Source organism: Pelecanus crispus, chromosome 12 (assembly GCF_030463565.1).
Source record: "Pelecanus crispus isolate bPelCri1 chromosome 12, bPelCri1.pri, whole genome shotgun sequence".
In the NCBI taxonomy this organism is placed as follows: domain Eukaryota; kingdom Metazoa; phylum Chordata; class Aves; order Pelecaniformes; family Pelecanidae; genus Pelecanus; species Pelecanus crispus.
In genome coordinates this window covers 11612130-11628515 of record NC_134654.1, presented here as the reverse complement: position 1 = coordinate 11628515, position 16386 = coordinate 11612130, and the positions used below count along the sequence as shown (strand labels likewise).

General features: G+C 39.8%; 1 protein-coding gene across 2 annotated transcripts in view; it reads right to left on the bottom strand.

The window, feature by feature from the left end:
• AUTS2 (activator of transcription and developmental regulator AUTS2) overlaps window positions 1–16386 on the bottom strand; it is an 803913-nt gene that overhangs the window by 241688 nt on the left and 545839 nt on the right. For both annotated transcript variants that reach the window (XM_075719936.1, XM_075719937.1), the window contains exon 5: window positions 4080–4109. In XM_075719936.1, coding sequence (XP_075576051.1) covers window positions 4080–4109 — 30 coding nt within the window. The remainder of the gene's footprint in view (window positions 1–4079; window positions 4110–16386) is intronic.

The window sequence follows — 16386 nt, the reverse complement described above, 5'->3', positions numbered from 1 at the left end:
CACGACTTCCTTATCAAAGCAGTTTATACATCTTTTCAAAACAGGACTTCCTTTTATTTCCAGAAGACAAAATATGTGTTTGCACTTATGTTTTTAATATTGTATTAATTACCGTGGGTATAATTTTAAAGATTGTATCTAGATACCAGAAGATAACACAGTTGCACTTAAATTTGTCAGCTGTGCAATAGCTTGCCCTAATTTTAGATTATCAGCTCTGGAGCTCAAAGAGTAAGACTGACAGACTTTTTAATGGAGAAAACCTGAGTTCCCCTGGGATCCATACTTTCTTCTGATTTAGTAAGAAATCCCAGCAGCATTTGCTGAAAGGATCCCAGGGTGGAAAATGACATCTCTCTAAGAATTAGTGCTTCACATTCTCATGCAACCCCTCCAAATATACCCTCCCTCCACAGACATACTTGCTACCTCTTCAGGTTTTTTAGCAACAGGAGAACAAAATGGCTACTTTGAATGCTCCGGCCCAATACTGTGTGCCAAATTGGAATGAAGGAGCATGAATCTGTATAAATAGATAAATTATCCACCCAAAACATGTCATTTAAAATTGAGATGCTGACACAGCCTTAGCTACAGTACTGCTAAGCAGGGGCTGCACCATTTTTCAATTAAATATCCTTGTTTCTTTTTCCAGAGAAACCTCTGGAGAAATGTCTCATTTGAGGGCAGACACAGACAGAAAGTGACTGTCTGTCGGCTCCCAATTAAAGGCTAGGGAAGATGTATTGGAGGCACAGCCATCACCTAATAGAGATCAGATATCAACACTGATCTACGCAGCCAGATAGGTACATATTCAAGTTGGGAAAAAATAATACTAACAGCCTAGGAGACATTATTTTCCTACTCTGTCCCCACTCACTATTCATCTGTTCCTCAGCCTCTCAGGTCCTGCTCCTTCCTGTGTTCTCCTACTTCACTGTGGCCCATCTAGTCATGCTTGAACTGACTCGTCTTTTAGCTACCTTGATCTGTCACACACCTTTCATCTTACTGATCTAGCATTTTTTTATTCAAAGGCACTGGTCTATCTTCCTGGATTTCAGGTCTTATTTATTCTAGTAGGAATATGTACCTGTCTTGCATTACTTCTACGTTTCGTGGATCTCTTATTTCCCAGGTACACTAAAGGATCAGTGTGGGTTTACCCTCAAAAATCCTAAATGAAGCAAAATTGTTTCGTTTCCATTTTCTGAACAGCAAGTACAGAATTCATCTGCAGCAATATACCATAGATTCTGTGTACTTCAGGATATCAAAATCTGCAAGAGATAGTCCTAAAGGAAAGTGGATGTCCTCTTCCCAGAAACGTTTCAGGCAAAGATGTTTCTGGTGGGAGGAGAATAACTCCACAATTCTCAGAATACATTGACCTAGGACCGACCAAGAGCAATTTGACAATTCACTATGAGAACAGCTCCACAGTTGGAGGCTAATACCCTCATCATGATATAGACATTTGGGTCAAGGATCTTAAAACTTCTAATCCTGCTGAGTACCCTCAGCTCCTATGGTTATTAATGAAAACTGAGGATGCTGAGCAGTATTTACAAAATGATCAACCTCTTGCACAGAGGTTTAGCACCCTCACTTCTCCCAACGCATTTTGCTCATAGGAATTTTTGGTCCTAAAAATGTTATTTTATTTAAAGCAGGAATTCAAAAATCTTCTTGGTCCTATTGAAAGAGATCTAAAAGATCCTGCCTGTCTGAAGAAAAGAAGTTTCTACTTGTCAGTTAAACAAAGGAATAACGCACAGCCTCCTTTATAGTGTGTACTTTACCTGTCATCCAACAGCCCATTATCATGTCACGGCAGAGTGCACTTTTCTACAGGTCACTTTGTTTAAAATGACATGGATAATGCACATGTCAGCGAGCTGACAGTCCCGACCGTCCTTCAGAGATAAAAACCGCAAGACGAGTGCCTGTTCTTATCTGGGGTACATGCCTTGGTCTATCATCTAAGTCAGGCAGAACATGATTTCTCCAGAGAGCACTTTTTTCATTTCCTGATTTTAAGAAAATCAAATAAGCACCATTTGTCTTCATCTGAATATGCTTGACCTGCTCAAATGATGATGTCTTGCATTTTATAACAGGCTACATATGCTGAATTCAAATTAACAGCAGAACAAGGCCTTTAGATCTTTGCCTAGGCTGCCAGCACAGGCTGAATAAATACACCAGGGTTAGCTGTCATCTTTTAGAATTGGGCCAGAGGTATAAAACTCAAAGCTGGGTCTGGTTCTGGGATTTGAAAAGCACTAAGTTATCAGGGATATTTGGATCTGCACTTAATCTCATTTCATTAGGGGGGAAGACAAAATATAGATCACAGAGATGAAATACACATCTGGATTTTAAATCCTTCCCACACAAGTACTGGAATATTCTGTATGAGGTACAATCTTGAGTCTCTCTTGTATTGTGTTGCAGAAACTATCCTGAACCAGCACACCACCACCATCCCCCAAAAGCTGCCTCTCTGCCTTTTTATATAGGAGTGCTGTAAGAGAAAAATACTGTGAAACTGGCAGAGGTTTAGGTCCATAAATGCAGCAGTGGCAGGAAATTACACTTCTACTTCTGGGTGCCATAAACATAGCTGAAATTCAGTTTATCATCTTCCACTGCATAAGGAACATCCTGAAAATGAATAATCACTTCACAGGATGGAATGTAATAGTAATGCATTAAAAATTCATATCTAAAAGTGCAGGTTAATATTCTGTGCAAAAACCCAACAAAACCTCCCCTTTCTGTTGTCACACTGATTAACTCCAGTGATTAGTTCCCTTATGAAAGGGAAATCACTGCAGTTCCAAGTAAACAGTGGTTCTTTTAACGTAGTTAGCAAGTTATTAAGAAACATGAGGAAAGAAAATCTCTATTTGGGAAATTACTGAGAAAGCCGAAGGGCAAAGTTTTGGTGTTTTCATACGAAGTGGTTTGAAAATTTCCTTGGCTTCCTGCTACAAAATCCTGTAGAAAACGGATTAAATTAATGAAAGGTGGATTTTACAACATATTTGTTCTTTTCTGTTGTATAAGTTGCATACCAGCATGGTCATTCTCTCTTCTTCTCCTTGGCTGGACTTGGAGCTAGTTAACAGAACCACTCATGAAACTCTAAACAATTCAATGTTATTATGTGAATTATATTTTCTGACATTATTTTACCCTCCCCCAACTTCCATCTCCCGATTTATCCAGTGAAAGAGGAGGCAAAATGATTACATTATCAAAACATCCCTTAAGGCTCAACATACAAATGAAAATGACAAAATCCAACCTGGAAATAAAGAAATTAGAACAGTTTTTATGCAATGAGTATTTCATTCTTGCCAAAGAAGAAAGGTAGATGTCAGTCTGTTCACAACATAAAATAAGACATAAAAATGTGCATCAGTGTGAATAGTAGTTCTTCATTACTATTAGCCTTCTAAACAATAAACAGCATTAGAGATCAGTGCCTGACTCTTTCAGCATGACATTCTTCCCTTTTTCCACTTAGAAAGCCACAGTTACTAAGATAATTATCATCAAGTTGTGTCACTTGACTTAATGTACAGTTTCCAAATGTTGTTTCTTAAAAAAAAAAAAAAAAAAAATCTCTCTCTCTCTATCTCAACCATAACACTTCAATATGAGTTTGAAGACCCTTGCCTGCAGAGAAGCAAAACAGCCGGTAACAGTGGTTAAATAACTGTTAAAAAGTGCAAATGTGAGGGTTACAAACATATTTGGTTACTGTTAGAACTTCCCAAGGGAAAATGTAGCCATAGAAAGGGCTGGTATTGAGACTGTTGTTCATAAACAACCCACACAAACCGTGGCATCAATATGCTTGATGATGAATTGTGTAGCCTCCAAAATATTCATTAGAATTCTCTTTTCTTGGAGGTCTATTCCAAAATTAAATTCAACAAGGTCTTTTCTTTGTATAGAGATTCTTTAGATCAATCAAAAAAGAAACTGTGAATAAATAACAGAATAATAGGAATAAGTGAATCCAACAAATTATTTTTTGCTCCCATACCGATTCCCTTTCTTACCTTTTCTTCTTGATCACTGTCGCTATCACACTGAAACACAAAAAGGAAAAAAAGAACAGGTAAGAGAAACTTGCTACAGCAAAAAAAGAAAGAGAAAGATTTCTATGAACAAGATGGCTGAAACACTCATAAACCCTGTGGCATCAAATCTGGTACGTTTAGGAAAAAGCTCAGTTACTGTACAGGAACGAATTCCTCCCCACCCCCATTGTTGAAGATGATGCATTTGTATGTTTGAATTATGAAAACATTGCACTGAAAACAACAAAAGCCATTTGCAATGCCCTCTGTTAGTTGAATTCACATGGACAGGAGCTGATGGTGCATGAGCACATTTAGACTCCAAAACTGGATCAAGGAAGAAGAAAAACACTATTAGAGGGCTGCTTTGTTTTCTTTTGATGGACAGTATTTCTCATACTGCCTGCCAATAAATTGGCTTCAAAGGCTTCTCAGGTAGGAGGGTATGGAAATGGCTTAGGTTTGCCTCTCTCAGAAAAGAACATCTACAAGGCTACCATTTTACTCCAGGACCACTTGGAGAGTTCAACTTATGTCTTTGCTTACCGCTGGTGAACTGAAGAATTCAGTGCTCACAGCAGAAGCAAGAACATCAAATTAATTGATTTATTGAGGTTCTCTACAATTCAAGAGGAGCCCAGGTATCATAGTAAACACTTATAATACTATAAAATGGTGAACAGTAACACTAGTGGGTCTTGCTCAATTTTTTAATAACTTTTACTATTGTAGAAATACAACAGGACTAGATGAATCAAGCTTCAGTACTGATAATCATCAGAAACCCAAACCACATTTACATTTGCTAGAAGTACAAAAGCTGTCCTGGAAATAGAACTGTAAGGACCATGCAACTGACTCGCACCTAGCTGCTTCTTTCTTAGACAGGGATTTGATTCATCCAGCTAATTCTGGGTAACTATGGAGTTGTCACACTTGGCTACCTTCACAGCAGATGAATTAGGAAAACACCTCCTTTTGTTTTTGGGGTTTTTTTTAAACTCGTTTTAGATTCTAGAGGGCTGAATTGTCTGTATCACTCAAGGATGAACTCATACCTCTGTAGATCTAATGGCAGATGTTTTGAAGGAAAGCATAATATCACCAAACAGGAGAACCAGGCTTTCCTAAATCAAGGACTAGCTGCTTGTGTTACATCATTACAGCAGTCAGTTAAGCCCTTTATGCATTTGTATCCTGTTCAATGTGTCCTTGAGTATTTTCACAAGACAACCAAACTGAAAATTAGTTATATTGAAATTAGTTATACTTTGTGAATTCCAAAGGTTAACTATACAGTGGAATGTGAATAGACATAGCCAAATACACCCACAAATGTATGTATTTGATTTGCATAAATCAAGTCATCTTCTGTGTGTCCTTTAATTATAACTTTTCTGTTTCACTGGCTTTTTCCTCATCTTCATCAGTACAGGGGGTGAAAAGGTGCCTACCCCACACCAATGAGCTACATACTAACAAATTAAAGCTAAGAACTATTTCTAGGTATCTTTCAAATAATTTAAAATGAAGCAAAAATTAGATAAAACTACAATCTCCTTTCATTTTTTGTCTGGTTTAAGGAATCTCTCCTCTGCTGTGGATTAAGTTTTTCCTGACTCATAAGCCTGGAAAAAGCTCAGTGTTTTGTGTTTTCTGCAGTGTGGAGGTACTTGGGGAGAAGAGTACTTGCCAGCAGTGACATCTGAATTTGCCAGTAAAACAGTTACCCACATCCGAGTGAATCTGCAGAGAAAGTGCACAGAGCGATGTTGGTGGGAAGTTATTTCCATCAAAGTGTTAAGCCTCCTGCTTTCTGACAGTCCAGTTCTAATTTCAAGGTCTGCTTAATTCTGCATCAAATAATTACTGCTATACCCAGAAGCACCTTGTCTCCAGAGTTAAGCATATGGCGAAGGACTGAGACCTACTGGTGTCCATTATGGAAGCAGCACGGATGCCAAGCCGATTAAAAATGCTCAGGCTCCCTTCACAACATGCCCAGTGACTGACAGCTTCGCGATTTGGCCAGTCACTGTGGCTGCCAAAAAAGCCTCTGCTGCACGGAGGCCCACATGGCACTCTGAGAAAACAGTTCCATTCCTGGTATTAAATTCCCATACTGACCCGAGGACTTTGCTGTGAGCTCAGCAGGAGCGCACCATCCAATTTACAGCTCCATCCTCCAGAGCCCTCAGTGCCAGCCTCTGGCAGAGACGAATGATGGTCAAACCCCTCCAGCTCATAAATTATGCAAAGGCAATAAATGCACTCAGCAAACAGCTCCTAACGTTTGCCTAGCCTGGCTCCAGATACACTTTGTAAAATGCCAGGAGTCCTGCACATACAAGGCATTTATTTCACTCATAAAGAGGTTTTGTTGGTGGGGTGCGAGGGAAGGAGACCCACTGTCCAGCAGTGCTGTCCTGTTCCAACAGCAGAATTTTAGGGACAAGCTGTATGAAAGAAAAAAAGGAGGGACAGGAGGAAAGGGCTTTGCCTTGGGGTGATATTTACATTCACTATGTATACATGCGTGTTTGTGTGCAGGCATACACACTACATGTGCATATTTTGCGCATGCCACGTTAAACTGAATTTTCCCTGAGGATTAAATATGTAGATTTCCTTTGGTTCATGGAAAGAATCAGACAATTTATGTGCAGGGGCAACTCCAAAAAGGCTTGCAGAAGAGGGGAAGAGGTTTGCTGCTCAGGCTGGAAACTGAATTGGAGTAACTGTATGCTCTTGCCATGCTTGAGTCTATTTTGCTGTTTAGGCACTCCGGGCATTGCACTTGCACACACATTCCCCAGTGGCCCTTGTTCTGATGTGCTCATTTACATTTTTGGATACATTTTCTTCTCAAAGGTGCTAAAGCACGAGGTGTTTCCATCTTCTGCAGGCTTACTGCTAACCACTTCTGGAGAACAGGTCTTGGAAACCAAAGCCGACAACTGTGAAGTTGATTATCCAGAATTACTGGTCAATTTGAAGACTTGAGTCTGCACTGCTTGCTCAGTTCCTCAATTCCTCTAGCATTTCTTTACCTCCCAGGGCCATAGAAAAAAGTGAAATTACTGAAGTGCTCTGTGGTTCCCAAAGCACCAGACTGTTTTGGAACTGAAGTGATGCAAATGCTTTGTACAGGCCTTCTGCTTTGGTCTGAGTTTCAGTATTTTGTGCCTATTACAAAAAGACCATTTTTCAGTGTTCTCCCATGTCTTGTGTCAGGAAACCATGGCTCTGTGCACATGCTACAATGGAATACTCTGTAGATAACTGGGAATCCAAAATATCATTCAGAGATAGCATGACCTGATTTTTGGATAACTGCCACCAGCTTCACTGGAAGCTGTGAGTGATAATGTGACAAATCAGGAAAGGAGGCTGCAGACCCATTTTACACCTGAAGAAACAGAGGCTTCTTCCTCTGATTCTCAGGCTCGAGGCACTTACTATCTCCACTCTGAACACAAGTCATGACTGATCGCAGTCACCTGAGGCCAGGCTTGAGAAGACTCCAGAGCCAAGTTTCCAAAAGCTGGCCTACATTATCAAAACCCCACCCAGCCAACAAGCCCTTAGCTCTCATTTAGGCCCTGAAATGAAAGCCAGATTAGCAAAATTGCTCAGCTCCCACGTATGGCCAAATTTTCAAATAAGCATGGCACAAAATGCTGAGATATCTTTTCAAACTACAGTCTGACAGGCCTCTCAGAGGAAAGAGCCTTTGAAATGGCTATTTTACACTTTCGAAAGTCTTGTACTAGGCAGAAGGGACTTCAACAGTTTTCCCAAAGGACCTACAGCACTACAAACCAAATCCAAAGCAAGGGACATATAAAGCTCACTCAAAACTAGCTCCACAGATAAAATTCTTAGAGGACATATGGAAACATTAAGGTTGCTCCTAATTTCTATATAACCAGGGGCAAGGAGACCAGACTGACAATGACTTGCTCAAAGTGGCCATAGTTATCATTTAAACTGTTCAAACACCTTTAATAACTAAAGTGTGCAGGCTACCAGCCACCATGTCACTTGACACACGTGTGCCAAGTGTTCAAGATTCATTGTGCAGCGTTTCTGCAACTTCATGTTCAAGAAGCGCTAATCAGAATCAGTAACCCACAAACTTGCATTTTCATGTGTGTGCCGCAGTCAAAATTCAAATAGTTGTTCCTAAAATCAACCCAAGGTGATGAGGGAACATACAAATTCATAAGGTCTTTGTACCAACAAAAAAGAAAGCTCTTCTTTCTGCCCCAGCTTAAACTTTCTAAATTACTGCTATCAGTCTGGGTTGTGAAAGCATAAGATGCATTCCCTGTGATGGAGCACGCACACATATAACTGCAGTGGGAAGTGGAAAAAGAACTTTTCGATTGCCATTTGAGGCTTAATTGCTGCTGCGTTTTGTAGAAGAAAAAGAAAACTGAGGATTGGGCTAAAGATTAGTTGTACCTCCCAAATCCCCTGCCCCAGCTGGAGGGAGTGCAAATTAAAATGCACAGCACGTCTCCCACAGCACCTGCAGAATGAGACTGATCCCAATGCCACATTTCAAAAATCAGACACCCTATGAGGTTACAGCTACAATTTGAGCCCATTTTAATAGCTTGAGAGAGTCTGGTCCAAATCAAGCTGAGTAAAGGTCTGTGCCACCTCACCAGCTCATTGAGGGCTGAAGCAACACTATGGATTTCTATGTACCTTGCTGATTGAACACATTCTTGTGCAAAAAGTGGCAGTCATTGAATATATCACGTACAATGACATTGAGGAGGGCATTGTTCTCTATTCTGCTCAATGGACTTTGCTGGAACAGCTATTTCGTATCTTGGATCCATTTATCATTGCCACCAAAGGAGTCAGTGCTGCTGAAACGCCAGAGCTGAACAAAGTGATTCTACTCATCTGTCTGCTGAAAAGAAATCTGAAGAAAATGAGGGAAAACCCAGACCTCAGCCATGTTCACACTGACATTTACAATACTCTTGTCCATCTATCCACCAATGACAAACTGACAGCCCTGGAAAGGGCGAAGATGATATTTTAGCTATACAATTAGACCTTTGCTTCTAAGAAAAAAGGAGAAAAAAAAAATCTCCTAGATGAAAGAAGACACAGACAGGGAATAAATGGGCAATTTTCTAATTGATGAAATGGAGACGGGCAGAGTCACAAAGAAACTAAGAGCAAGCATTTAACTTTTTTCTTTTCTATCTCTTACTTTGCCTGCGAGTGGCATTCAGCATGGAGCTCCTTGCCAAGGAATCTGATATATATAGCATCTTGCAAATTGGTTAACATCACAGTCTGCTTAGCGATTCTTCACCATTATCCACAGTGATTCACTGTAAGGAATGACTCTGAAACAGAGATGGTCTGAGAAGTTTAAGGTCTGCTTTCTCAAAAGCTAAAATTACGGATTATTCACAGAAAGTCCCATTTTACACAAATTACCTTAGTCTGGACAAAAGATTGCAATGTTGACCTCTAATCTGAATTCCATTTTATCCAAACTGCTTCACTTCAGATGAAATATATCAGTCTTGGGCATTTAAAGTTATCTTGGTCCCTTACAGGAAAAATATTCAGAACTTAGAACCACTTCCATCTATAACTCTTTTTAATTCCTTACTCCCAGGACTTTTATGATTGTTTTATATAGCAAAATGACACAATAAATGGCTCCTTCTAGATCTATCATCAACAAAACAATGGTTTGATAAGAAAGACGATAATTATATTTTGAGTATTAAAATGAAAACACCAGATTACATTACTATCCATGATGAAGATGATCCACCTTATATTTCCATAGGCCACGTATATACATCCTTGGCAACTGGTGGGTGGTATACATAATCCTGGTAGACCACAGTGAGCTTATTTGTAAAGCAAAGGGGGATTTCACTCCAGGAAGACAGCTAAACAGGAGTCCTGTTTTGAGGTTTTATTCTGTTGTGTCAATCCTTGTATTCCCAGGGATATCACTTGAAGGGGAAGGTTAGTAGCTGTGTTTGAATGGAAGAGACTGGGAGGATTCCTGTGCAAGGCTGGGGAGGCAGTGGGGCCTGCAGGAGCGCAAAGCCTGCCTGTGCGCTGCCAGGGACAGAGCTGCAGCCCTCTGTCCTGGCTGTCTGCCCAGGGCTCAGTTTCACCCATGGGAAACATGCCACCGACATCCTCAGGCACCTCCAGGCACAGCCCCAGAGAAGGATGAAGAGAAACCAGCCCTGTAAGAAACACATTTTCCTTTGCTCCCTGGAAACTGAGCTGACACTGGTAAGTTACTGCAGTTCTTGGAAAAGTGCAACTTCTTTCTCCCAGTTATCACTCCCGATGGCTTCCTTATGGTGTCATTGCTCAATGATCCCACAAGTGCTTAAGGCCCAATCCAGCCATCCCCGAATAACAGGACGATGCTCCCACCAATGTCAGCGGAAGATTAAATGGGCTTTCCAGATGTACCATTAGAAAGCTAACGATGCCATGAGTTACTCAGCTCAGCATCTTCAGAAAGTGCCTGCTGCAAGCCAGGCATCCAAATTCCACTAGACTAACTGGCCACCTAGCAGCTGTTGGCCACATACACAACCGAATCTTAATTTTGGGAAGTCATGCTCTTTTGCAATAGAAGGATGAACTCCCTGTCTCAGTTCCTCAATACTCTATATGAAAAAATGACTACGTGCGTTTGCCTCTGGGACCCTGAATGTACATTTGCTGCCTCCTTACCTGCTTTTCTGGCTGTAGACAATTTGGAGCATGTAATGTTATTTTTAGCATCCTCTCAACGGATGATGACAATTTCCAGTGTGTAATGTCATTTTTAGCATCCTCTCAACTGATGAGTACTTTGTCAGGGTTCAAAAAATAAATAATAGTAAATAATAATAAAAATGTACATCTATACTGGTGGCCTAAGTCAATAGCAAAGACTTAACCTAATCAGTGTTTAATGAAGTCAGTGCCTAATAGTGCATTAGCCAGTGTATCTGTATAAGAAAAAAATTCCTATTTTTCTGAACTCCTGGTCTTAGCTCCAGAGTTCAGTTTGGAATTTGAGTCTTCCAGGTACTTACAGGCTAATGAAATCTAAATATCCTGATGGACAAGAAGCAAAGCATGTTACGGGTTAAAATAATACAAGAATCTATTTTTTCCACTGTGTTGTGATCCATAAAAATCACCCTCAGCCTTTCCTCTTTCTTCTCTGCCTGTGAAGCCAATTGCTTTGATTGCAGTGATATGAGCTTGCTGAAATGACTTGCCCTTGCTTGTGAAGCAAATGGAACATGCTAATAGAACTTATCGCATTACCCGATGCAAAAGTGCCATAGCTCATTACTTTAAGATAAAAGGATATCATTGCAGACGGGAAGCAGAATTGACTTTCTGAGGCCCGACTTGATGATGATTTAATCAACTGCTCTCTTTCACTTCTCATCTCTGCGCCTGTCGGTTTCACAGGTGCTGTTAAATGAGACACTCAGAAAGTGAGCGGAGGGAAAGAAATTGCTGTCATTACTTTTCAAGAAAGGAGGTATGCAAATTTTCGACAGAAAGATTGCGTTCATAATGGGCCTGGTAAAATACAAGGATCATGCTTGACAGGTGAGGGCAAGTCATTTGTACGTCCTTAAAGTGAAGCAACCATCCTCATTTAGAAATTGTGCTCGATAAGAGAAGCTACAAATGAAAACCATGCAATGGCTGAGAAGCAGCAAGTAAACCTTTGAAGACTTTGCTATTGCAGATCTGCCTTCAGCAGGTGCCTGGCGTGCCTTCACACATGTCTATTCCCAAATGCCAGATGGCCAAATTTTGACCTCAGGATCTCACAGAGAACTCCACTTAAATGTTTTTTTACTGTCAGCTTTACATTTGCAGTCTGGGGTCTGAGAGTTTCTTTCTCTTTCTTCATCGCTGCCAGAAATAGAAATTACAAGACAAAAAACTAAGTGAAGGTTGAGTTAACTTTGAAAACACAATCAATAAGTTCAAGGCAACAACTTGTTTTCTTCTGCATGTAACTGAGTATTACACATCTTGGAAGGTCCAGAGCTTAGACTTCATACAGACAAGTAAAAAGTAAAAAGAATAAACCACAAAAGGGGTTGGGGCAGGAAACAAAGAGGATGAAAAGACGCTTCTCCAGGGCCCAAAAGGAACCTGGGGTCCTGTGTGATTGCAACACGAGAAGAGCGAGCAAAAAGAGAGTAACTGAATGTTCCATTGACCTGGTGAAAAAGTTCTGATATTCCAAAATTAGAAGTTAAAAAAGCACAATAATTGAGATGATGAAAACACTCTAAAGGCTGAGGCTAAAAACACTCTCTAGATCTTGGATGGCTATTGAGCTGTTTGGATCATTTTAAATGGGGAAATGAGAACTACCAAGCTTTTATTGGTGTCAATCAGGTTTTCAATCAGACACTGATAGTCAGCCACAACAAACAGATTCCTTAGGGACTCCACTGTATGCAATGGATACAGTAGTTTGTCATAAAAATGTTGACATTTTGTCTCAGATAACAGCATAGGACTTAAATAGAATTAATGTAATGAATATTTAGAATTAAACAAGAAACAGCTAGGAAATACTGCCACAAAGGAAGCTTGATACAATGGAAAAGGATTTAAATAAGAGCAGCCATTGTATTAATTCCACAGATAGGTGCATTCTAAGAATTTAAAATATTCTTTCTGAAGATACACAGTTCATTTGGTTCAAATGCTCCCATGTTTATGAAATGCAACTCTCACTTATCTTATTGGACACATTTTCCCTATGTGTCCAGGTTCTTAACCCTCCATATCTACCTAACTTGTAGTGATGCAGTAATGCTCTCTGGATCTGACTCACCTTTCACCAAAAATACTTCATTGTAGGTTGTAAAGCAACATGATGGAGGAGAGATAGCTTTGGGCTAGGACTCAGAATATCCACCTCTGTCACTGGCTATCAGTATCACCTCAGGCAAGTCACTTAACCTCTTCTTCTGCCAACCCTCTACTTTTCATCTATTTGGGCTATTAAATGGTATGCTCCTTAGGATTTGTTTACTTTTCACTATATGTGTTTATAACAGGTGCAGGATAATAGGGCATTTTTCTTAGAGAACTATGGTCTTAGTAAATGGAAGAAATGAAGAAGAAAAGAGCATTAAGACTTGGAATCAGGTCCTAGACACATCATGCCTATTTTCAATCTAGATCTCATCTTCCACCAACTAAATGGCATGACCTATAGCAAATTATATCATTTCAACTGAAAATTATTTTTATTCTAAATTACAGAAATGCACACAAAGAAGCAGCAATACAATATCGATAACATTGCACAGGGGTTGTTCTCTTCTACAGGCTGCAGCAACTCTGAGCAGAAAATGGCTACTGAAACACACATGAAGAGAGATTGAATTGATTTGTAAGATAAAATAGTTGTAGAAATAATATCTGAAACAAAAAATAAAGAATAAAAAGCCACCTCTTCTCTCCCAAACAACAAAAACTCCTTAGCTTTTGAGCTCTGTATCTTTATATTAGGCTGAGGCATTTAAACGGAATCATATAAGTAATAATAATAATTCCCAAACAACCCAAAACAATTGATCCTTAGGGATAAGACCTTAACAGCTGAGCTATAAACCTCTGAACATTGGATTTTAATGGATACTAAAAAACTCTTAACTAAGCCCTATAAATATAACCTGAAACAAAATGATTTGTGTTGTAAACTGTTTGCAAACTCCCATAAATGTTCCTCATTGTCATAATGCCAGAAAAATAACTCAGACTGTGTACTCAGCCCTGTAATCTGGCTTCTATGCTGTGGTTTCATTCCCTTTTCCATTCTCTGTTTTATAATTCATCACTCGCACAGTTGTTATATATTATTATTATTATTAATTGCTGCCTTTATAATTTTTGTACAATTTATAAATTGTCTGTGCTAGACCTGAGGGAAGAGAAGGATTATTCTAAATCCACAGCAAGTGAATATAAATTGTAAAGACAATGGCACACTTTGGCCTGCTTGCCTCAAACTTCCTGTTTTGACATATGTGATGCTGTAATTTGTAATCTGTAATCTCTTACTAGGAAATGAATGCATTATATTTTTTTTAGAACGCTGCAATTATAATAATTGAATTTAAAACAGGAGTTGCATTTCTCTATTTAGAGGTAAGCATAATTGTATATGCCTGATTTATCAGCTGGACTCAACCATTTGTTATTCATGGAGTGGCTGGGAAAAAGTAAGAATATTCATAGTTAGGGGGGACGCTGCCCAATGGAACACTGGAACACTGGCTGCCGGGGCTTCCCCCTTCACTAACAAACAGTGGCAGAAGTGGTACCTTGGAGTGTCCAAACAGCCCGCACAGGTTACTTCTAATTGAATCTCTAGGCTGGGCTCCTCCAGCTCTCTCTTCCTGAGGACCTCTTGTAATCACTCTTAAACCTGGCTGTGCCTCCTCTCTTTTGAGAAAAATCTATTACTCCGACATTGTACTACTACAGCATTGTAGTGTAAAAAACCTGGGACTCACAGTGCTCAACTATATGGTTATACTTACTGCAGAAAGATGGGAGCTTCAGATAAGACCCAAATCTCTGTTTTAGGAGCCATTTTCATGTATAAATATTCACTGTTTACTACCAATGCACTCCTGGCAGGGATGTAAGATGTTTGGGTTTTTTTCACTGCTGCATTAACCTACCACCAGAGTAAGGTGATAAAAACTCCTGTATCATAAATGATATCACAGACTCCATGACTGTTATCAGCAGTGGCAAATTACCTGGCACAGCCAAGGCAAGGTATTGCTTTGAATAGCTGGCTTTTAGCACAGCATTCAGAAAAATTATCCTTGTCCAGGCAAGTCTTGGAAAATGCAAGTTTTGCCAGCAGCAACTGTGTTTAAGCAGGGCTGTAGCTGACACAGCACTGAGTGCCACTAAGACTGCCCGTATGTTCCTTTTTCAGCTGCAATGGTACTGAGGCTTCATACTGTTAGAAATTATCTCTTCCAAAGGGGAACCCCATGGAAGGGCCAGGAGACATCCTGAATGTAAAACATAGGACTTCCCATTAAACCTTTTGTCAAGAAAGAAGAGAGATACTGAAATAGGAGGAGATGCATCTTGCAGAACAAGTCTGTCTGGGAATATGGGGAGCCATGGGAGGCCTAGAAGGAGCAGAAGCTTCATGTCTCTGATCTTTGTGATCACCACTATCCAACAGGCAAAAATCCACACTGGATTTCTGTCTGCATGATCCCAGCAAACCACCTGCACCTTGTACAGTGTGCATAAAGGAATTTTAAACTGCTCAGCCTGTGCTGTACAGTTTTGAGACAGATTAGGTAGAGCATGGAAATTCATTGCTTTCTCCAGAGACGCTCTCTATGAATACAGAGCCCTGGAATTTCACAGGGGACTTTTTAGAGAGGTAGAGGCTCCCTCTATTTTATAGACTGTGGATGCCAAACCATTGGAAGTTCGATTCTCATGTCTTTTGAAAATTTAGTAATAGGAAGGCTCTGAGATTTCAAACACACTCTCTCCACAAAAACCTCTGTAGGCTTTATCTTCAATCTAAAAACCAAGTGAATAACAAGATGCAATGGGTAAAAAACAGATAAATTTAGACTGGTGCCTATTTTAAAAATGGGGAATAATTTCTTATTATTCACTTAAATACAGGGCAGATTTTCCCTAACTGAAAAAAAATTAATGAAAAATGAAAAATCTTGCCTAAATTTCATGCCCTTGTTCAGTTAGAGTTATTGTATTCAAGGCAGTACAATTAATTAGTGAAGATCATATGGCCTGTGCTATACAGGAGGTCGCAGCACATCATACCCTCATTGCCTTAAATTATGTAAATTTATAAATACCTAAACACCCGCACCTTTCCACTCTTACTTCCATCGCTAGCTTGTTAATGCTTTGGACCTCCTATTATCCAGCAATTCAAGTCAACTCCATTCAATGTGAACATCTCCTTCCATGCTGCGCAAATTCTGAAGGGCTGTGGACGACCACTGAACTTACTCCTGAGCCAGGAAAGTTTCTCATCTCCCAGGAACTGTGGGTCCTGCCAACTTTCACAATGAGTTTGGTGTTGATGTTTTTGTGTATGTTGAGTTTTATTCTTGTTCATAGGATTAATTTTTATCATGCTACAGGAATAGCACTTCTTTAAGACCCATTTCAGCTTTGCTATTAAGCTCGACTACCTTTTTTCAGTAATCAATAAAAAAAT